The 24,397-nt window shown below is 46.6% G+C and overlaps 1 protein-coding gene across 4 annotated transcripts in view; it reads right to left on the reverse strand.

The window, feature by feature from the left end:
* The window catches only part of SLAIN2 (SLAIN motif family member 2), a 140,826-nt gene extending 119,319 nt beyond the window's left edge, over nt 1-21,507 (reverse strand). For 3 of the 4 annotated variants that reach the window (XR_004539591.1, XM_033945946.1, XM_033945959.1), the window contains exon 1: nt 20,975-21,507. Coding sequence is in view for 3 of the 4 variants with exons in the window: in XM_033945946.1 (XP_033801837.1) it covers nt 20,975-21,360 (386 nt within the window). In the remaining variant the exon portion in view is untranslated. The remainder of the gene's footprint in view (nt 1-20,974) is intronic. The other variant, XM_033945968.1, reaches the window with a different exon arrangement.
* Nucleotides 21,508-24,397: the final 2,890 nt, after the last annotated feature.

The following is a 24,397-nucleotide window of genomic DNA, read 5'->3' on the forward strand; positions in this document are numbered from 1 at the left end:
ATTGACCTCATTATGAACAACGTGCTTGAAGGCATTCAAATGAAACAGGATAGTTAAAGGCTTTAGTCAGTACTGTTCAAGTGAGAAGAGTTCTTTATAAAAAGTGCCCTACATAATTATTATTCATAATTTGTTTAGATTTTAGCTGGAAATCTATTAATGGAGCTTTCATTTGACTGCAGAAGGCTCATTTTGTGGTGGTTTAAAACAGTGTTCTTCAACCTTTTTACACCTATGGACCAGCGGAAATAAAATAATTATTTTGTGGACCGGCAAACTACTAAGACTGAAATTTTTTTTTAAAAACCATCGCCGCCCCGTCCCCGCGAGCTCGGTCCCACAAACCATCTGATCCCATCCGCACAAGCCTCAAATAGTTATGATTTTATATTGAACATATTTTATTAAAGTATAAAAAGAAACAATATTCTATACAATTGTCATTTTATAAATACAAATAATACAGGGCAAAGATCAACAAAACCCCTGTCTCCCCTCCCCTTCACATAGTATATCCCCTTTACTATCAAGAAAACTGAATAAGCCAAATTATTACAGAACGCTACACAAATATCATGTAACAGAATACCACAGTCACACATGACAGGAATGGTGTTAGGGGAGTGGAACTAGGGCAACTGCCCCCCTGGTCAGAGAGAGCCCTAAGCCAGCTGGAAGCTAAAGAAGCACTGTCTGGGCTTTGCACTCCCCAGTTATGTCTAGCAAGATACATATTTCAAATCTGATATATTTGAATCACAAGATAGAAATAAAATTATTTTTTTCTACCTTTTGTCGTCTCTGGTTTCTGCTTTCATTGCCTTTTCACTCTCTTCCAGCCAGTGTCTGCCCTAAGAACATAAGAATTGCCACTGCTGGGTCAGACCAGAGGTCCATCATGACCAGCAGTCCACTCACGCTTACCATAGCCCAGTACAGTGGCATGATAACCTTCTCTGTCTCTTCAGTCCAGCATCTGCCCCTTCCATTCACTGCCTGTCTTTCCCCCTGCCATCTCTCCTCCTGCCCCCCCCCAATTTGGTCTGGCATCCATCATCTTCCTTCTGTTCCCCTCATGGTCTGGCATCTCTGTCCTTCCCTCCCCCCTGTGGTTTTTAGCATCTCTCTCTTCTCATTTCCTTCACTCAGATCTGATATCATTCTCTGCTCTCTCTTCCCTTTTCTTCTCTGGTCTTCCTTCTCTATTTTCTGCCTCCATCTAAATTAAATTCTTTCTTACTATTTAGTCCCATTTTCCTCTTTTCACTGTGTCTACTCACAGCTTGTCACCCCTTTCCCTCACCCCTCCATTATCTTACTATTTTCTTCCCCCTTTATTTATCTCCTCCTTCCATCCAGTATGTGTTCTTTCCCCACTTCTATTCAGCATCTGCTCTCCCCTCTCAACTGACATCCATCTGCCTTCTGCTCTCTCTCCCTTCTTCCCACTTCCATCATCTGTCCCCTTCTCTCTCTCATCTCCTCCATTTCATCATCTGCCCCTTTTCTCTCTATCCCCCCCAACTTCCATCATCTGCCCCCCTTCCCCTCACCTTTGCAGGTCACTTTCTTTCCCCTGAGGGGGCTCATGTCAGAGGGGAAGCTTTGGCTGAGCAGAACCGCTTGCAAGGAACAGTGGAACTTACTTGATTGATGTCGATGCTGGGGCCCGTTGCCGTTTGAAGGAGAATAAAAAAGGGACCTGCAAAGGCGAGAGGAAGGGAAACCTTCAGGACAGCTGCTCTTTGCCCTCCTTCAGCGGCCCAAGAGTCCAGACCAACAGCGGCAGCTCTGTGTACTTCTAACTTCGGCACAGAGCTGTCCCTAATCAATAGTTTAGCGCGGTTTCATGAGGCAGCCTCGGGGCCTTTGATAGCCGGCCCGCTTCGATGATGCGATGTGGGCCGGCCTAGCAAAGGCCCCGAGACTACCTTATGAAACCGCGCTAAACTATTGATTAGGGGCAGCTCTGTGCCAAAGTTAAAAGCATACAGAGCTGCCGCTGCTGGTCTGGAGGTGCGGAGACAAGGCAGGAGGCAAACGCGGTGGAAGGCAGGAGTCCCGGCACAGCGACTGCAACAGGAAGTTGCAAGTCAGCTGACGCCGGCCTTTCGTTGCTGCGGGGACCGAATCCTTTGCAGACCGGCAAGATTTTTTTGCGGACCGGCGGTTAAAGAACTGTGGTTTAAAAGGAATATGAGCTTTTATGATACATTTTAGTGGACTAGGTTAGTTTGGCTTTCAAGAGCTAAACTTCCTTTATCAAGTTATGGTTCTTTTCAACTTCATCTTCGCATAGCCCAGTGCCCATTTCTGCCTCCTGTGGGATGATAATAATAAAAAAATGTATATACCACAATACCTCACAGTTCAGTGTGGTTTACAATAAGAGGTAAGAACTGTAAAAATCCAGCGAATTTACACCACAAAACACAGTACATTATATAAAATATAACATTAAGAAATTATTAACTTATCTTCTAAATTATACATATTTATCAAACCAATAAGTTTTTAACGATCTTCTAAAGGCCTGGTAAGAAGAAGAATTTAAGATCAAACTACTAAAACTTTTGTTTCAAAGTCCTGCCTGAAAGGATAGGAATCTTTTTGTATGCACAACCTTTTATTGAGGGGGAAAAAATAAGGTTGTGTTTTGTGAATTTTTTCTACTAGTTTAAAATGATCTAAAAGGTAACTTGGTATAAGACCATATAATGTTTTATAACAAATATAGGCCAATTTTTAAAATTATTCTTTCCTCTACCGGAAGTCAGTGCAGCTTTCGATAGTATGGTGTTATATGTTCTGATTTTTTTTAGATAATAACTTTATTCTTTTATACCGCCATAACCAAAAGTTCTAGGCAGTTTACACTAAAAAGAGCTGGACAATCAGTGAAATATAATACAGTAAAAAATACAAATATTTGTAAAATACAATTTCAATAATAAAACTGTAATAAACTTATCGAACAAAGTGATCTTAATTAATTTCCGAAAACAGCAATAGGATAACATAGCTTGATGAATACATTTACCTAACCAAGATTGTTGCCTACCAGCTTGAAATGCTGGGGTCCTATCTAAGAAGGTCTTATATCTACACCCATTAATTTTTGGATAAGCAAATAAGTAGAAGTTTCTAGTTTCTCTTGATGGTCTATGCAACACACAGTGAGGAAAAAGGTAAGCTGGAGACATTCCCAATATCAGCTTAGACACAGGAAAATCTGAATAATACTCTTGCTTCCAAAGGCAGCCAATGAAGTAAACGATCATATGGACTAATATGGTCATTCTTTTCTAAATCAAAAATCAATCGAACAGCTGTATTCTGAATTACTCTTAATTTCCTTAGAATTTTTTTGGGTGCTCCTAAAAAAAATTCCAGGGAAATTAAGGATAATTCAGAATACAGCTGTTTGATTGATTTTTGGTTTAAAAAGGAACAACCATATTAGTCCATAAAAAATTATACGCACAGCTGTATTTTGGATGATTCGCATCCTAATGATTTTTTGATAAGAACCTAGATAAATGTTACAATAGTCTAAAGCAATAGTTCCCAACCCTGTCCTGGAGGACCACCAGGCCAATCGGGTTTTCAGGATAACCCTAATGAATATGCATGAGAGAGATTTGCATATAATGGAAGTGATAGGCATGCAAGTCTGCTCCATGCATATTCATTAGGGCTATCCTGAAAACCTGACTGGCCTGGTGGTCCTCCAGGACAGGGTTGGGAACCACTGGTCTAAAGTACTCAGAACCAAGGACTCAGAACCAAGGACTGCACAATCAATCTAAAAGATTAAATCAAAATAAGATTTAATTGTGCAAAGCTTCCACAGTGTGAAAAAACTATTCTTTACTAAAACATCAAGTTGAGCATCAAACGATAAGTTTCGGTCAAGATATACTCCTAAGATTTAAATAACTGGACTGATAGGGTAATTAATTCTTTCAACGTTATAGAATTTTAAAAAATCTTATTAGCTGGACTTGCCCAAAAAATCTTACTTTTATTACACTTTAATTTTAATCTAAATTCTTTTGACCATTGCTCAACAAATATAATTATGGATGATACAAAATGTTGAGTGTCCAATGTTAATGCATGGCATGCCTGGCTTGCTTTAGAGCAGTGAATCGCAAACTGTGTGCCATTGTGAGATTCGAAGTGTGCCGCGAGATGCCGGTGAGGATGAGAGTCGCTGGCTGACTGCCTACAGCAGTGGTTCCCAACCCTGTCCTGGAGGAACACCAGGCCAATTGGGTTTTCAGGCTAGCCCTAATGAATATGCATGAAGCAAATTTGCATGCCTATCACTTCCATCATATGCAAATCTCTCTCATGCATATTCATTAGGGCTAGCCTGAAAACCCGATTGGCCTGGTGTTCCTCCAGCACAGGGTTGGGAATCACTGGCCTACAGGATGTGCCTAAATTTAGTGCTGGTTATAGAACTTTCCCTTCAATGTCTGCTGTCTGATGAGGACTTGGGACAACAATCTTGCACACTGGCCATAAGATCATCTAGGCCAGGGGTGTCCAACCTTTTCGCTTCCCTGTGCCACATTGTCCAAAAAAAATGTTTCTGGGGCCGCACAAACGCACAAACACTGCGGCAAGACAGAGGAGGGAGCCGGCAAGATGGTAAAACACCCGGGTGCAGCAGAGGAAAACACTGCATCGCCCTAGACCGGGGCCGCACAAAATACTTCACTGGGCCGCAGGTTGGACACCCCTGATCTAGGCCTTAGCGAAAAAGCATTTATTCCTTGAAGGGGAGCCTGCTAAGCATAGCCTTGGAGGTTGAATCGCCAACCCATTGTCTGATCCACAGCAGGTGTCGGGCAAAAAAGCACAGTTACTTACCGTAACAGGTGTTATCCAGGGACAGCAGGCATATATTCTCACATGTGGGTGACGTCATCTACGGAGCCCCGATGCGGAAGCATTTTCAAGCAAACTTGATTGAAGATTTAAGTTTGCTCTGCTATTCCACGCATGCGTGCCTTCCTGCTCCACTAGGGGGCGCATCCCCTCGTGGTCTCCAGTTCACTTAACTAGCAAAGAAGCCAACCTCGGGGAGGTGGGCGGGTTGTGAGAATATATGCCTGCTGTCCCTGGATAACACCTGTTACGGTAAGTAACTGTGCTTTATCCCAGGACAAGCAGGCATGATATTCTCACATGTGGGTGACCTCCAAGCTAACTGAAAAGGGATGGAGGGAAGTTGGCAATTTAAGCAAATAGATTTCGCAATACCGATTGGCCGAACTGGCCATCGCTTCTGGACAGTGAGTCCAGACAGTAGTGGGAGGTGAAAGTATGAACCGAAGACCACGTGGCAGCCTTGCAGATTTCCTCAATAGGTGTGGACCTGAAGAACGCTACGGAGGCTGCCATCGCTCGGACCTTGTGTCCCGTTACTCGACCTTGCAGCGCGAGACCAGCCTGAGCGTAGCAAAAGGTGATGCAATCGGCCAACCAGTTGGACAAGGTGCACTTGGAAACTGGGTGGCCTAACCGGTTTGGGTCGAAGGACAAAAACAATTGTGGGACTTTCTGCGTTGGAGATAAAAGGCAAACGCTCTCTTACAGTCAAGAGTGTGAAGCGCCACCTCTCTGGGGTGAGAGTGGGGCTTGGGAAAAAACACGGGCAAGACGATGGACTGATTGAGGTGAAAATCAGACACTACTTTAGACAAGAACTTTGGATGTGTGCGGAGTACCACCTTGTCATGGTGGAATACGGTGAAGGGTGGGTCCGCTACCAGAGCCTGTAGCTCACTAACTCGCCGAGCGGAAGTGAGTGCAAGCAGGAAAATCACCTTCCAAGTGAGGAATTTAGGATGGCATTTGTCTAGGGACTCAAATGGAGGTTTCATTAGTTGAGCCAGAACCACGTTAAGGTCCCAAACCACCGGAGGGGGTTTGAGAGGAGGGTGGACATTCAGAAGACCCTTCATGAAGCGAGAGACTAAGGGGTGGAGCGAGAGGGCTTTTCCTTCCAGGGGCTGATGAAAGGCCGCAATCGCACTGAGATGTACTCGAATGGAGTTGGTCTTTAGGCCGGAGTGAGATAATTGAAGTAAATAGTCAAGGACCAGAGGGACGGGGACCGACACCGGGTCCTGGCTGTGAGAGGAGCACCACACTGAGAATCTGGTCCACTTTTGGGAATAGCAGGTTCTCGTCGAGGTCTTTCTAGAGGCCTCCAATATCTCCTTGACTGATTGAGACACGGGGAGAGAAGTCAGGGGGAAAGAAACCAAGCATTCAGATGAAGAGATTGAAGATTGGGATGTAACAGCGAACCCTGACTCTGTGATAGTAGGGAGGGAGACCGAGGCAGAGGTAGTGGATCTCTGACACTGAGTTGAAGTAGAAGGGAAAACCAAGGCTGGCATGGCCAGCGAGGAGCAATCAGGATCAGGGTGGCTTTCACCGTTTTCAGGTGGACCAGCGTCCGCAGGATCAGAGGAAACGGCGGAAACGCGTACAGAAACCTTCCCTCCCAGTCGAGTAGGAAGGCGTCGGCCTCGAGTCGGTCCGGGGAGTGTATCCGGGAGCAGAAGAGGGGCAGTTTGTGATTGTGGGGGGATGCAAACAGATCTATTTGAGGCGTCCCCCACTTTTCGAACACCTGTCGTAGGGTCTGAGAGTGCAGTGACCATTCGTGTGGCTGGAGGAGGCAGCTGAGTCTGTCCGCCAGACAGTTTTGTTCTCTTTGTATGTACACCGCTCGAAGGAAGGTGTTGTTGGAGATTGCCCATTTCGAGAGGTGCATGGCTTCCCGACAAAGGGACCAAGACCCTGTCCCCCCTTGTTTGTTTACGTAGTACATTGCTACCTGGTTGTCGGTTCGGATGAGGACCACCCAGTCGTGAAACAGATGTTGAAAGGCTACAGCTGCGAGATAGATGGTCCGGAGCTCTAGCACGTTGATGTGACAGCGGCGGTCTTCTGCTGACCACATCCCCTGAGTGCAGAGGCCGTCTAGGTGGGCTCCCCAAGCGTACTCCGACGAGTCCGTGGTGAGTACCTTGCTGTGAGGAGGGGCGAGGAAGAGCAAACCTTTGGAAAGATTTGAAGAGTCGGCCCACCAGCGGAGCGATCGTTGCAAGGAAGGAGTCACTGTCACGGGACGATCGATTGGGTCCCGGTCTTGACGCCATTGAGAGGCCAGGGTCCATTGAGGGATTCTCAGATGGAGACGGGCGAAGGGTGTGACATGGACGGTGGAGGCCATGTGGCCCAGGAGAGTCATCATCTGTCGAGCTGATACCGAGGTCAGCCGTGAAATCCTTCGGCTCAGACTTACTAACGCCTCTAGACGCGGAGGGGGGAGGAAGGAACGGAGGCGAACCGTGTCCAGCGTGGCCCCGATGAATTGTAGGGACTGCGAGGGGCGTAGTTGGGATTTTGGGAAGTTTATCTCGAACCCCAGACTCTGTAGGTAGATAATAGTCTGTTGGGTCGCTGAGATAACCCCTTCCCTGGACGGGGCTTTGATCAGCCAGTCGTCCAGGTAGGGGAATACCTGAAGACCTTGAGAGCGTAAGGTAGCTGCGACCACCACGAGGCACTTGGTGAAGCCCCGAGGTGACGATGTTAGGCCGAAGGGGAGGACTCGACAGGGTACACTGGAACATGTGTGTACGCCTCCTTCAGATCGAGGGAGCAGAGCCAGTCGCCCTCGTCGATCAGGGGGTAGAGGGTCGGTAGGGAAAGCATCCGAAATTTTTCCCGTACCAGAAATTTGTTGAGGTGTCTCAAGTCTAGTATTGGACGAAGGTCTCCTGTTTTTTTCGGTACCAGGAAGTAACAGGAGTAGAAGCCCTTCCCCCGTTGGCCGGGGGGAACCTCCTCCACTGCTCTCAGGTGAAGCAGATCTCGAGCTTCGGAGAGGAGTAGGGGTAGCTGCGTCCGGTTGGGAGGGCAATTCCTTGGGGGGTTGTCTGGAGGAATGGCCCGAAAGTTGAGAGTGTATCCTGATGAGATCACGCCAAGGACCCATGCGTCCGACGTGACTTGTTCCCAGCGAGGGTAAAAGGCTTTGAGGCGACCTCCGATGGGAAGGAGGCCTGGGACTCTGGCGGAGGGGGCCCGCCCCCTTCCGCGTATCCCATCAAAAGGACGGGGATGGTTTGGTAGTCGCAGGCGGTTGGGACTTGGGCAGAGCCCGATGGTGGGCTTGCGGACGCCTGGGCAGAGGCCGCGAAAAGGCAGGAGTGGATTTTTGTGGGTAGCGGCGCGGAGGGGCCCTGAACGGCCTGGACGCGGGCGGTTTAGGCTTTTGCCGCACGAGGGAGGCAAACGAGCGTTCGTGTTCGGAGAGGCGTTTTGTAGCCGCCTCGATAGTGTCATCGAACAGTTCTTTACCCACGCAGGGGAGGTTAGCCAACCGGTCCTGTAAGTTGGGGTCCATGTCGACCAGGCGCAGCCAAGCTAGTCGGCGCATGGCGATAGCAAAGGCTGCCTCTCTGGAGGAGAGTTCGAAGCCATCGTAGGCCGCGTGGAATAGATGGAGGCATAGGTTGGAGAGGGACTCTGAAAGCAGGCTAAACGCTCCTTGGTGGGAGGCCGGTAAGTCAGTCTCAAAGACTCTCAGTAGTCCAATGAGGTGTTTGAGGTAGGATGTGAAGGTGAAAGTGTAGCTTTGCACCCTAGAGGCCATCATCGCATTTTGATATAGTCTCCTGCCGAACTTGTCTAGGGTTCGGCCTTCTCGGCCTGGGGGGACCGCCGCTGAGACCCTGGAGGGGTGAGCCTTTTTCAAGGAGGATTCTACTAACAGCGACTGGTGGGAGAGCTGCGGTTGTTCAAATCCCGGGAAGGGTACTGTACGCTACTTGGCCTCCATTTTGGAGGGTACTGCTGTGACCATATAGGGGGTCTCCAGGTTCCTGAAGAAAGCCTGTTGGAGTACCGGGTTAGGCGGTAAGCGAAGGGACTCTCTGGGCAGTGATGGCATATCTAGCTCCGCTAGGTACTCCTTAGAGTATCTGGAGTCGGACTGGAGGTCTAAGTCCAAAGCGTGGCCCATGTCCTGGACAAAGCGAGAGAAGGATGGGCAGGATGTTCCCGAGGCCCCTTGCGGGGTCAGTGAACGAGACCTCCGTCGGGTGGAGAAGGATGGGGAGGCTTCCCTCGAGTATCGAGGTTCCTGCTCCGATCCATGCTCTGAGACCGGGGAAGCACTGTGAAAGTGTTCCGGGGTCGTGGATCTCCGACGTCTCGAGGAGCCCCTCGGAGACGATGCCGGGGTTCGGGGTACCGATAATGTCGAATCGGTGACCTCGACCTGGATTCCCTGGGTGAAAGCCTGAAGCCTCGGATCGGAGCCCCGGTCTGAGGGGGAGTTTGGAGGATGCGCGGGTTGGAGAGTGATAGCTCCGCCACCCTCAGCGGTCCCGTACGAGGTGTAGGTGAACGGCCTCGTAGAGTGGGGGAACCCCGGGCCTTCTTGGAGGTACGGCGGTTCGAGGTTTCCGTCGGTTTAGCACGACGTTTTGCTCCGCGGCAGTCTGTGGAGGGAGAGCGCCTCGGGTGTCTCGGCGAGGAGTCCGAGGAGGATGGGATGCGGCGAAGCTTGCGCGCTTTTCCCCGAGGTGGCTCGACGCGAGGCTCAGGCTGGTCTGGCACATGCGGGGTCGAGGTCGAGGCCGGTTGTAGATGGGCCATTGCAGCGGACAGCTCCGATGAGATCATCGCTCGGAGTAGGTCCTGGCATGTCCACTGCCTCGGTGCACTCCACCGGGGGCGACCTCGTATCAGAGTATTCCCGTGTGGTGGAGGCACGGCCCGAAGGTTTGGGGGGTTTCGCCGGGGCTGTAAGCATGGGACTTCCGCCATGCGTCGCCAGTGTCCCCGAGGCTGGCTTCTTCGCTGTTACGGAACCTGAAGAGGGAAGAGGGGACTTACCCGGAGCCGAGGCTTTCTGTTGTCCCGAGGACTTCTGATTCGAGTCTCGAGGCGATGCCGAGGTATTCGGGGCTGAGGTCAAGGCCGGGGCCGACCTCGAGGCCGAGGTAGAGGGTTGGTCGGCGGCGAAGAGATCCGCCATGCGGGCTTTTCTTCGGCGGAGGGCCCGGTTCTGGAAAGTAGTGCACTGGGGGCAGGAGTCGGTTGTATGAGCGGCCCCCAGGCAGAGGATGCACCGGCGATGCGGGTCTGTGATGGAAAGAAGCCGCTCGCACCGGGTGCACTTTTTAAAGCTGGTCAAAGGCCGGGACATAGAATCGAAACTGGCCGCGGCTCGAGTAGCCACGCGGCCACGGGGTCCCGGAAGCCTCCGGGTCGGTCAAAAACGAAGCAGGAACAAGTTGAAACAAGAAAAAATTCACGCACAGCGACTTAATCGAGAAAAATAAGAAAAATCGCAGTGCTAGAAGGCAGTTGGGGCAGAGCCTGAAAAAACACGACTTCTGGGCTCAGCGGAAAATTTTGAACTGGAGACCACGAGGGGATGCGCCCCCTAGTGGAGCAGGAAGGCACGCATGCGTGGAGCAGCAGAGCAAACTTAAATCTTCAATCAAGTTTGCTTGAAAATGCTTCCGCATCGGGGCTCCGTAGATGACGTCACCCACATGTGAGAATATCATGCCTGCTTGTCCTGGGATAATGGAATATACCGAGACTCTCGCCATGACTCTAATTACATCATAATTATCACATAGTCCACCCCTGCCAGCACGAGCTGAGGTAATGGCTCAGCCGCTTTCATGTCCATGATTTGCAGCCATCAATGGCAGGCATGTGATATGAAAGAAGTAGCCAATGCTGCCTTAACTCTTAGGGCCAGGGCCTTAAACTGCCTTCTGAGGACCATATCCACTCTGCGGTCCCGTGTATCCTTCAGCACGATTCCTCCCTCACTGGATAAGGACGTGCATTTAGTCAACTGTGCCACCATGCCGTCTACCTTTGGTATAGCAAACATTTTCTGAACTCTTAATCCAGAGGATACATCCTAGTCATAGCTTTCGCCCCTTTCAGGAAGCCTTACGGGGCCTCCCAGGGCTCTGTAACCAGGAGTTTCATGTCTGGGTGCCACAGAAAGGACATGGGCTGAGATCAGACCCTGCTCAAACGAAAACACCGAGAAGATTGTGGTTGAGGTAGATCAATGTTGAGAGACTCAGTAATGTTTGGTGGGTCTGAAGAATTGAACAACTGCCATATGGAGGGATTCTTTCTCAGGTCCATGGCTGAAACTCAGCCTGATCCTCAATATAGGAGGCTGAATCTACCATCAGGAAGGCAACGCTTTGAGACAGTAAGGGGATCAAGACTGAACTTTTGTTCCCTGAATCCCTGTCCGATGGACAGAGTAATGAAGGAGCACCACTCCCATAGAAGCACTCTAAGGATTCTTACAGGAATGCGCCAAGGGTTGCTCTTCAGAGAAGCTAAAATTTTGGCTGCGCGCATATGCCTTTCAGATTAGATTAATGAACTCGGAGGTAAAGGTCTTAATAGGCAACTCTCCTTCCCTTTTAGAAGTGAGGAGACACCTCATCTTTGGCTGCAGAGTCTCTGTACCAGTTCAGAGTGCCTTGTCGCTTTTCCAAAGCTCCTGGGGAAATTTTTGCTCCTCTAACAGGCTCAAAAGCCTCTGCCATGCCCCAGAGGCCATGTGGGAGTTAAACTTGAAGGTCCCGCTTCTCCACTTTGCTCGACGCAGCAATAAACTGAGCAGATCAGAAGACACCTTTCATACTTGCTTGCAGAAAGAAAAACTGGAAGAGGGCAGCAGACTCCTGGGAAAAGAAGGTTTCAAAAGCCATGATTGACATCTTTCTGCAGTATGCTCGCAAGAATGGACAGAGTACCCTAAGGTTCAGCATATCATTTATTAAAAAAAAAAAAAAAAAACAACAACACTTTTTTAAAAAATCCAATTTAAATTTAAAAAAAATCATTGATTTTTATCCATCCTGCTTCATGGTGCAATCACACCTCAAATATTATATAGAATTACTACTACTGCTATATCTAGAGTGCTACTAGATGTATGTAACACTGAACAGAGTCATGGAGACAGTCCCTGCTCGAAAGAACATACAATCTAAACAGACAAGACAGAATTCTGATCCATGCATAAAAAAAGGGATATAGCTGAATTAGAAAGCCATCAAGAAAATAAAAAAGGTTAGGCCATTTGATCTTGGAGAAGAGACCAAGGGGCAATATGATACAGGTTTACAGAAATATGACAGCCGATAAAAGGCCAAATGGTCTATCCAGTCTGCCCATTTGCAGCATCCACCATCTCCTCCTCTCCACATGCCTATCCCACACTTTCTTGAATTCAGACTCAGGGCTAGATGCACTAAAGTCTCTGATCATCCAATGATAGTCACTAAACCAGTTTGACTGGTTTAGTGACCAAACAAATTTGCCGACCCTATGCACAAAACGGCTCATGATGTAGTTTTCTATGCATTCATACATTCTCTGATTCTGTCATACAAATGAGGTCATTAAAATCAGCCATCAGATTGATGGCCTAACCTCATGCCAAAGTTGTATTGGCACTACCAACCCGGAAAACCTGCCTGTTTTTTTCATTGTTTTCTAAGGGCACAGATGTGCTCATAAAAAAAAGCCATGCCAGCCTCTCCCCCCCCCCAACACCAGTACCAAAATAGAGGCAGGAGGGATGTCATCCTCCCCCACTGAACTGATCCCTCCCCTTCCTAAAAAAAAAATTAAAAAAAAAAATCAGCAGGAGAGATGTCCACTCCCTCTTGCCACCAGATCCACCCTGGACCCCCTCCCCCAACATCTCTCTATAACCTCAAAACTAGATGACAGCAGGAGGGATGCCCACTGCCTCCTGCTTGCAGGCCTGCTACTCCAAAATGGTGGTCCTTCCCCTTCCCGGTGCATCCTGGGATGCGCGAGGATGGGCCTAAGGACCTGATTGTTTCAGACGCTAAGGGCCCCTCTAATGCCATTCTTTCCATTTTTCTCCTTTTTAATATTAAACGATGATGAAGTCGATGTTGTGAGACTGAGTACAATTCTGCCCTTGTAGGCACCAGCCATAGGCCAAGAAGGTTTCTCAAAGTAATATAGCTTCTATGTAAGTCTTGCTGCTGGCAGTAGGCAGGGAGTAGTAGCAGTAGTAATCAATGTGTGGCGATACTCTCAGGGTTGTTACTCAATGGATAAGTACCGTATTTTTCGCTCTATAAGACGCACCTGACCATAAGACGCACCCTAGAATTAGAGGAGGAGAAACCAAGAAAAAAATATTCTGAACCAAATTGTGCCTCTGAACCCAGAAAAATAGACCTAGAACCCAGAAAAATAGACAAGTATACTGCAGCAGACAGATTTTGATCACTGTATTGAAATCCTACCTTTGTTGTCAGGTGATTTTTGGTTACACCAGATAGTTCTCTCTTTCTTTTTCTTTCTTTCCTTCCTTACTTCCTCAGGCCCAACAATTGTCTCTTTCTATTCCCTCCCTCTCTCCTTCCTTCCCGAGTTCTTGCCCCCTCTCCCTCACTGCCTTCCAGCCTTTGTCCTCCCTCCCTCCCGCACCAAAGCCTGACAGCCTGCCTCCAACCCACACCAAAGCCTGCATGCCTTCCTCCCTGCCACGCTGATTCCTCCTCCCTGGTCTGCCACTCACTCACTGCTGCCACAACTCCACGAAGCCTTCCTTCCTCCCTGCTATGCTGATTCTTCCTCCCTGGTCCGCCAACAGACACTGCCACTGCTGCAGAATGACCCCTCCGAGCTCCACCATCCCTCCCTCCCCTGGAACCAGACTTTTTAGTAGGCACTATAAGGAGCACAAAAAAACCCCTTCACCAAACCCTGGTAAACCCCAACCTACCGACACCCCACTACCCAAATAACCAAAGGCTCACCTCCCAGGCCATACACCAGTGCCACTAGCACACCCGCACCAAGCTACACCTCTCTCCAAACACACCCACCCACCTGAATTTGCCACAGGAACAATCCTCAAGGCTCCACCCCAGGAACTACAGCACTGCTCACCTCTCAGGAGCCCGAAGATCCCTCCACAGAAGATCAAAAGCCGGCTCCTCTGACCAAAATAAGGCTCCTGCACTCCAGGACCGCAATGCACTCAAAACGAGGCTCCTAAACTCCTGGACCACAGAGCACACCCAACACCACTACCATCCTGCTGCCGACTCCTGCTGCCAACAGGGAAAAGCGGCTGCCGACTGCTGCGCGCAACTCCACAAAAGGCCGGCGGCTTGCAATCGGGCCCACAAGCCTTCCTCCGACGTCAATTCTGACGTCGGAGATAAGGGCTGGGCCAGCAATTGGCTGGCTTGAACCTTCTCTCCGACAGGAATTGACATTGAGGTAAGACTTGAGGGCCTGATTGCACACCGTCAGCCCTTCTCTTCCTTTCCTGCAGCGGCGAGCAAGTAAGAGGACGGTGAGAGGATGGTGAGAAGCAGCAGCAGAACGCCCGGGGGGGGGGGGGGCAGAGGTGTATTCGCTCCATAAGATGCACCCCCTTTTCCAATTCGTTTTCTTTTAAAAAATCGGGCTCACCGATTCAGTGATCAACCCTCCTCTCCGCATATCTTTGGACCTTCTAAAGCAGGAGCGGCAGCACTCTGGCTGCGCAAAGCCTGTCCTAAGCGCTGCCTCTTGCTGGCCGTCCACTGCCGCTGCTTCTTTAAGAAGCCTGATGTCAGAGTTAACGGTGGGGTTTTTTTTGTGTTTTTTTTTTTATTTATCAATTTTAATAGTTAACAATATCAAATGATACCAAGGAAAAAAAGGTTTCTAACAACAAATTAAAAGTAATATACAAACACAAAAAATCCTTTACAAGTCCACAACAATGGGGAGCAATGCTACTTACAAGCTAACAAAATATAAGGAAAATTAAGATTGTTCTTGATTCATATGAATCTAGACATTCCCAACAAATTTGGGACTTTGATATCCTACCATATCCTCAGTGGTGCATCATTAAAGGCAAAAATAAAATTCATTTCTGTTCTCGAGCTATTAGAAATTGCTGTAACTGAATGGGATCCCAAAATACATATTCAATGTCTTGTATTTTAACAAAGTCCAATATATAAGACCCCGGCTAGTAACACAGTACCCTGTGCTTTATTCCATTAGAAGGTAGCCTCAGCCCCACCACTCCACCGCTAATTCAATGTTTCAATGCGGGAAGAATTATGTGGGAACTCATCATCAGCTGCCCGTAACACTATGCTCATGAAAGTTTTTTTTATGTATATCAAAAACTGTTTAAAAAGTATATATATATCTTATTAGCTTTAAAGTATCATTTCAGATGAATCTGTACTTAGCTTTAATTAACAGCCAATATCCGGGAGTGGAATATCCGGGGTTCCACTCCCGGATATTGGCTGTTAATTAAAGCTAAGTACAGATTCATCTGAAATGATACTTTAAAGCTAATAAGATATATATATACTTTTTAAACAGTTTTTGATATACATAAAAAAACTTTCATGAGCATAGTGTTACGGGCAGCTGATGATGAGTTCCCACATAATTCTTCCCGCATTGAAACATTGAATTAGCGGTGGAGTGGTGGGGCTGAGGCTACCTTCTAATGGAATAAAGCACAGGGTACTGTGTTACTAGCCGGGGTCTTATATATTGGACTTTGATTCAAGTTTGAGTGACCAAGGCTATACCCAGGTTATTTAATACTTATGCCATTTTTTTGAAGGTTGTATTTTAACAAGACATTTGCAGGGAAATTTTAAATAAAGATGCCTCAAGTGCTAAGATTCTTGTTCTTAATTTTAAAAATTCTTTCCTTCTTAGCTGCGTTGCTCTTGAGACATCGGGAAAAATCCTAACAAAATCACCACAAAATTTAGTCAGTCTATTTTTAAAGTAAAGTTTCATTATTATTTTTTTTTTTTTTTGGGGGGGGGGGTCGGTTAGAAAGTGCTACATAGGCGCCTGGTTCCCCAAATGCCGGCATGTTTTTCCCTTCTCTCCACCATCATTCGGCTTCCCAGTCTCACCTTAAAATCTAATTACGGCCTGCAGAGGATTGCCGGTGATGTAGCGATTCTAGCAGGCTGCCATCAGCCTCTGCTGCATGCTCCCCTCTACCGTGGTCCATCCCAGACCAAAACAGGAGGTGATGTCAGAGGAGGGGTGGGACTGCAACAGAGGGAACATGCAGCTTCTCTCAAGCCCTATCCTGAGAAAAACTGGAAAACCTATCCTAACACCAGATCCAAGCTGGCATTAGGTTAAATGCGGTAAGGGCAGAGTTTGATTTATGTGCTGTTCCCGAGTACAGGGAGGGAACAACTAAGCATCTCATTTACACTAGTGGCCAAAATCATGGAAACATTTCGAGTGTTTTGAGAACTTTATTCAGCTGTTGCTCCAGTTATTTATTTAATTCTGCAATGTATGATATTCATAAACATTTTTTGATCGTTTATAAACAGTACTGGTAATATTCGTGTAATACTATAATTTTGTGGTTAGGAATGACTTAGTGATTTGACAACAAAAGGTAAGCAATCGATCGTGGGTTTTTAAAAAATATACATTGCTTAGATTTTGAGCACATACAGTATAGTAGTTTATGTGTTTTGTTCTGATGTTTGTCACGGCTTGTGGATGTTGTCTAGAGGCCCGTTGTGCAATATGACAAAATTTGAATTGCTCTTTTCATTAATACTGATTTAATTGAATTAATAATAAATTGTCTAAAACACTAAAGCTATATGCTAAATTTTGCAGAAAAGACTTGACCCGTCACCTAAAAAGAGAGCAACAGTTATACCCTTAAAAAAACAGAAGGCTATAGTTAGAGAGATTGCAGTCAAAATTGGTCAAGGTGTGTCATTGGCCAGGGTACTGAAACTCTGCAAAGACTTTGAAGAGATTAGATCATCAAAAACAAAGCTGGAAGAGGCCGGAAAAAGATTATTACACATCAGACTGATAATGGCTCTAATGAATAGGAAATTAACTGCCACCGACATTAATAAGTCACTGGCCAAAACAGAGGTGTTGGTGTCAGCAGGCCTGTGAGCAAGAATTTCCAGGGAAAAAACCTTTCCTCAATGCAGTTCAGCTTCACAAACGTTTGAACTGGGCCAAGAGCATGCCAACTGGACCACAGAGCAGTGGAAGAAGGTGTTGAGGAGTAATGAGACCCAAATCTCCATATTTGGCAGTGACGGTATCTGCTATGCTCATCAACGACCAGGCAAGGACTGCTTGCCAGAGTATACTACCTCCACCATGAAGCATCCTCAAGTGTGATAGTGTGGGGCTGCATGTGCAGAGATGTTGTGGGCCAATTGTAGGTGCTTGATGGAAGCGATAAAATGCTGACAAATACATAAAGAAGGTCCTTCAGCCCAAGGTCCTGCCTTCAGCTAGAGACATCTTTGGTGCCAGTCAACCATTCACTTTTCAACAGGATGGCATCCAATGCCACACAGCCAAGAAATGCCTCACCTGGTTCAAAGAGCAAGGTTGAGTTGCTGGACAGGCTGGGAAACAGTCCAGACCTCAATCCCATTGAGAAACTCTGGGTCAGATTAAAGAGAAGAGTAATAGCAAAACAATCCTCTAACAAACATGAGCCGATTGAAGCAATAATCAACTCCTGGGTCCACATAATAACACTTACTGAACCCCAAAGACTTGTGGACAGCATGCCAATAAAATGTGAGGCAATAATCAAGACTAAGGGATATCAAACATTCTACGCTACTAGTGAGACTGATGAAGTCATCGGATAACAGGATAAATTACCATTATTAGCTTGAATAGCTTATGAACAGCATTATTTTTGTTTAATGTGTCAAATATCGTGTTTCCCCGAAAATAAGACCTACCCTCAAAATAAGCCCTATCATGATTTTTAAAGGTGCTCCTAACATAAGCCCTACCCCCCAAATAAGCCCTAGTTAAGATCTATCCCCTAAGCCCTTCCCGAATGTCCCCAACACTCCCAGACTCCACTCCTGACACTAGTGCTGCCCGACTTGTCCAAAAAAATCAGACTCGTCAATTCAGCGAGCCCCCCACCCCAGTAAGACCCGACATACCTCCTCGCTCCTAGACCGCCATAAACAGCAGTGCTCTGAACGGGCTGCTTCGCAGCCTTACCTCTGCCGTGTCGCTGATGACATCAGTGACGTGGCAGAGGGAAGGCCCCGGCGGGGAAAGTTGCAAAGCAGCCCGTTCAGAGTGCTGCCGCCGCCACTGTTTTTGGAGGCCTTGGAGCGGAGGTATGTCAGTCTCAAGGTGGAGGGTCAGTGGGGGTTCTACTGCACAGGGGGATGGCAAGGAGTGATAGAAAGATGGTGCCTAAGGGGATGGGTAAGAGGGAAGGAAAGATGCTGCATATGGGGAGGGAGAAAGGAAAGAGGAAGAATTGGGGTGGAGGAGAGGAAGGGAAAAATGATTGTTGTAAAAATAAGATTTCCCCAAAAATAAGCCCTAGTGCGTTTTTTGAACCCAAAATTAATATGACACTTATTTTCGGGGAAAAACGGTATTATGTTGGTTTTGTTAAGTGATTAGTTTCTGTTATTAGTCAAAAATGTATGCATTAAATACAATTATAATGCTATAACCATATTTTTTTAAAGCATAATGTCTAAAATGCTAGGTGTTTTCACAATTTTGTCCATTAGTGTACATGTTTGACTTCTACATCTACATACAATTTATGCCAATCTTCAGCACTAGCACGCTGTTCCCTGTGCTAGTGCCCTCTGATCATTGTGTGCAGCCTAATGCCAGTGCTAGTCTGGCTCTTCTAGAGCCATTGTTAGGCTCTGAACAATTGCCTTTAATTTCTGGAATTCATCTTCAATGAAATGTTTACAACCTACAGTATTCTATATGTTTTGCACTTAACAGCTGTTTATCCCATACTTAACTTTGGTCTGGCATCTAACTTGTAGAGCACTCTATAGAATTAGGAGTGTTCTACCCCCATATTCATGGAAGTAGACTATTTATTGTTTAAAGAACAATGAATATTTCATTGCCTGTATCTTTAATATTTGTATTGTGAGTTCTACATTAAAGGTACATTAACGCCACAGGATGTGACATCAGAAGGGAACCAAAGCCGGTGCGAGCAGCAGGTAAAAGATGATGTTCGCCTCAGTGAAAATTTCAAGAGGTACACAGAGATGGGGGGGGGGAAGAGTGGGAGGGCACACAGCCGGGTAAAAGAGGTTAGCACAGCAAGGTTTATAGAGAGGTTTTGACAAGTTATTGAAAGAAAAGTCTAGAAACAGTTATTAGGATGGACTTGGGGAAAATCCACTGCTTATGACTGTGATAAGCATGAATTCTAATTTTGCTCTTTTGGGATCTTGCCAGGTACTTGTGACCTGGATTGCCCACTTTGGAAACAGGATTCTATCTTTATAGAGATGATGCGGTATACAAACTTAAGGTTTCGTTTAGTTTAGGATACTGGGCCTAACAGACCTTGTGTCTCTCCCAGTACAAACAGCAATGCTTATGTGCTTATGTTTTGCTTAAAATGCAATATCATTTTCCCCTTGTGTACCCTTATAGAAGTCATACAAAAAAATTAATAAGGCCCAAACTGGAAGATAAAATCAAACAATTATCTCAGGTTTAATTGATTTTACCTACCACTTCTATAACATAGTAACATAGTAGATGACGGCAGATAAAGACCCAAATGGTCCATCCAGTCTGCCCAACCTGATTCAAATTTTTTTTTTTTTTTTTTTTAATTTTTTTCTTCTTAGCTATTTCTGGGCAAGAATCCAAAGCTTTACCCAGTACTGTGCTTTGGTTCCAACTGCCGAAATCTCTGTTAAGACTTACTCCAGCCCATCTACACCCTCCCAGCCATTGAAGCCCTCCCCTGCTCATCCTCCACTAAACGGCCATACACAGACACAGACCGTGCAAGTCTGCCCAGTAACTGGCCTAGTTCAATATTTAATATTATTTTCTGATTCTAAATCTTCTGTGTTCATCCCACGCTTCTTTGAACTCAGTCACAGTTTTACTACCTCTCTCGGGAGCGCATTCCAGGCATCCACTACCCTCTCCGTAAAGTAGAATTTCCTATATTTCTCAACATATCATTAAAATGTATATGTGAATACATTTATTACATATTTAAAACAGAAAAAGTAGGGCTTCTAGGGTAGTTCCTATTTAGCTAATTCAAAATAAAAATAGTCTTCCTTATCTAGGAAGTTAACTTGTTGAAGTGATAGAAGGATTCAATAGTGGCTTGATTTTTCAATACATACAATAGAACATTGGTCCTAGCATTACAACCGGCACTACTGCATTACCCTATCATTTTAGGATAGTTAGCCAACTTAATTGAAAAAAAGACCTCACCCAACAGGGCTGCAACAAGATTTGGTGGAGGAGAACCAAACCCAACCAGCCTTGACTTTGGAAAAGAGATCACCTATTTCAATAAGGCAGCTAGAGGATTGAATTCACCCCTTCAAATCAACAAATATATGAATTTAAAGTGCAACTAATGACACAAGTCCACCTCGTTTACTACCGGCAATTCTACCTTTTACATTAATAACTGGAAAGCAGGGTTTAGTGCCTGCTTTCCAACCTCATTCAATCCACCCCACCAAAGTTTTCAGCTTGACAAGACACTGAGCAAGTTGGAAATTTGACAAACACATTTCAGACGGCGATATTCAAAGACTCTTCATAAAAGGCCAGCGCTGTACTCAAAAAAGGGCGGAGTACTGTATTTACGAATCCCACTTCAGAATCCGAAAACAGACAGAGGTACACGAAGAGTGAACGAGAGAGGCTGAGACACGTGGAGACAACAGGAGGGGGTGGGGGTGAAAATGAGAGACAACCCTTGACAGGAGAAAAAGGAGAAACGCGCGCGCACACACTGCTTCTTTGACCCCCTGGCCGGTCTCCTATTCGGCTCAGCGCTCACCAGCTCTCGTCCTGTTCACTCCCGTCACCAGTCAGCCGCTCCAGCTCATCAGGTCTCAGGGGTTCCACCTCCTCCAGCAAAGAACTCTCACCGTCTGCGGACAGCCTGAGCCCCGCCGGGTCCCCCTCGCCGCCCTGAGGCGACGGCGGCAACTTCGGGCTGGAGCTTAAGCCCCGGCTCCCCGCAGTTACCGCCGCCGCTGTTGCCTGGCAGGTATCCGAGGGCGGCGGCCTGGGGCTGGCCGAACCCGATCCGGCGGCGGCGGCGCCGGCGGTAGCTCCGGAGCGATTGCGCAGCTGCTCATTTTGCTTCTCCAGTTTCCGCACGAGCTCTTGCAGTTTCCGCACCTCCTGGTCGGCGCTAATATTCGAGTTCACGTCCTCCATGGCGGCTCCGCCCGCAACCGATCAGCACGCTCCACCGACCCGTTACCACCTCCGCAACTCAACAGCGGCTGCTGGAGAGCCGGGGCCACGGCTCCCGGCGCCGGCCCCGCCTTCCTTGACGTCATACCGGACACGCGAAGGCTCCAGGCCACGCCCACTAGATAATTTAAGGAGTGGGAGGTGGCGATGGCTATCATGTGATCAAGCAAGTCGCGTTCTCGTGGCCATCTTTGGTTTGAGCGTGTGCTTGGGAAGGGAAGTTGGACTACTCAAGCTGTAGTCGGTGGTACAGTTGCCAGACGGCGATGAGATGACAGGGTGCGAGAACATGCTGGTAGCAGAAAGAAAACCATCTGTTAAAAAAAACAGCAGTGTGTGCGTCTAGAAACATGGCATAATGTTTATTCTGAGCACGTCAACATAGTTAACCATTAGAATATAGAAATAATTAATAGCAGTAGTAGTAGAATGAAAGTTCCTCTCCCACACGTTTTTGGGTTGTTGGTTTTTTTTTACTGTTTTAGGAAACTTGTAGACAAAGTTAATAAAGATAAGGTATTACAAATCATCGTGTTTTGAATTCAGGAAATTTATGTTTCATTACTTCCGCATTGCTTAACACAATATAAGACATAGGCAGTGGAGCGCTTTTTTGTTTGGAGGGGCCCAAAAGCTCCTAACCAGACCCCGCCCCAGCTCCGCCCCCTGAACCGCCTCCATACAGTAGTACTAATTGTAATACCATTTTTCCATTCATTTTTTCATATATACATACAAAATAATCTTATTGACAACACAATGGTTAACCACAACATTAAACTACACAAAGCACACTGTATGCTTCTCAACATTCATTCCTACCAGAACACAGATAACTCCTATGCAAATACAAGAGAGCGATTCCAGACTATGGTGGGGAGTGGAGGGAAGATGGGTGCCAGGCCAATTAGGGGGGGGGGGTGAAGGGAGAGGCACAGTAACAGAGCAAATGAAAGATGCAGAGAGAAGACAGACAGTGGATGGAAGAAATTGAATGAGAAGATGAGGAAAGCAGAAACCACACAACAAAGGTATAAAAAAATTTTCTATTTATTTCCTTTTTTTTTTTCCCTTTCTTTTAGAATAAAGTAATATATTAATTGTGTTGATAAAAATTTATAAACAAAGCCCTACCAGCTGAATTTCTCTTTCTCTAGTTCAGCAGCCAGAACTTTGATTTATAAGGAAGGAATAAGCTAAATATTGCAGTACTGAGGCTTGTATGGATGCTGCAGGGACTGGGACAATGGTCATGGGGATGGGGACAGTGGTCACGGGGACGGGGTGGTTACAGGGAAGTGGTCATGGGGATGGGGCAGTGACGAGGACAAATTTTCCCCCCGCATCATTCTCTTGTTATGATGTCCAAACCGTGGTGTGAAAACACTTGCAGTGATTCAGTAAAGTGAAAGTGAATCACTGCAAGTGTCGGGTCTTGTATGTCAAGGTTTCTCAACCTGAGGTATGGGTACATGGGCTGACCACCTGCCCGCTACCAATCCTCGCTGCTCGCCACCCACCCACTCCATTTAATTAGCCCCCCCTTCCGCTGCTGCCACAACTCCAAAAGGGCCAGGCACGTGCAGTGATTGCATGCCGCCAGCCCATAAGCCTTCCCCTCGACCTCAATTCAGATGTCAGAGAGAAGGTCCGGGCCAGCCAAGCAGCGATTGCCTGGCCTGGACCTTCTCGCTGACATCAGAATTGATGTTGGGGGGAAGGCTTATGGGCCAGCAGCGTGCAATCGCTGCACACGCCTGGCCCTTTGGAGTTGCAGCAGCAGGGGGGGGGGAGGAATCGGTGGCAGGTAGGCTTGGAGGAAGGCAGGCAGCCTTCGGGGGATTGAGGGAAGGAGGAAGAGGGCACTAACTTGGGACATAGGAAGTAGGGAGGAAAGGAGGAAGGAGGCACTAACTTGGGACGAGGGAGGAAGGGAGAGGGCATTAACTTGGGACATGGGAGGGAGGGAACAGACAGGGACAATTGTTAGGCCTGAGTTCAGAAGGAAAGAAAGAAATATTGGATACACAGTCAGAAGGAAGTGCAACCAGAGACTCATGAAATCACCAGACAACAAAGATAGGAAAAATAATTTTATTTTCAATTTAGTGATCAAAATGTTATCTATATTTTACACTATATTTGTCTATTTTTCTACAGTTGTTATTGAGGTAACATTGCATATTTTAAAGTCATCTGCCTTGACCTTGAAAAATACCTGAATATAAATGATAATTAACATTTTCTCTGTGTACAGTGTGCTTTGTGTTTTTTAAATTTTGTGGTTACCATTATGTATTAATAAGATATTGTGTGTATATGAAAAATGGATGGAAGAAATTGCATTACAATTAGTATTATTATTATGGGGGTAGAGTCAGGGGCAGAGTTTGGACGGGTTTGGGGCGGAGTGTGGCCGGGGGTACTCGGTTGGTATTTGTTAGGCTTAGGGGGTACTTGGCTTGAAAAGACTGAGAAACACTGTTGTACGTGAATAAAAGATTGAGCACCACAGGTTGCCTTTTTTGGTTTTTCTGTGTTCTACCTTGAGGAGGTAGAATCTCCTGTTTCGGTGTATCCAACAGTGATCTACCCAGGTCACAAGTACCTGGTAAGATCCTAAAGAGTAAAACATAGTTTATACCTTTTTAATATAGCTTTCAATCTATTACCCTACTCCTTTGCCCTCCAACCTAGCCAGCTGATTAACCGTTCCCCTTCACTGTATCCATGACATCTTGTTTGTCTGTCTTGTCTGTTTAGATTGTAAGCTCTTTCGAGAAGGGACTGTTTTCTTACTTTTTGTTACTCTGTACAGCGCTGCATGCATCTGGTGGCGCTATAGAAATAATAAATAGTAGTAGTAGTTATACTACTTATCCTAGGAATAAACAATGGATTTCCACACATCCATCTTAATACTAAAAGAATTTAAACATGAAATTGCTGGCCTACTGTTAGTGATCTGTAACCTGTCGCTAAAATCGTCTGTAGTACC

Source organism: Geotrypetes seraphini, chromosome 1 (assembly GCF_902459505.1).
Source record: "Geotrypetes seraphini chromosome 1, aGeoSer1.1, whole genome shotgun sequence".
NCBI classification, from domain to species: Eukaryota; Metazoa; Chordata; class Amphibia; order Gymnophiona; family Dermophiidae; genus Geotrypetes; species Geotrypetes seraphini.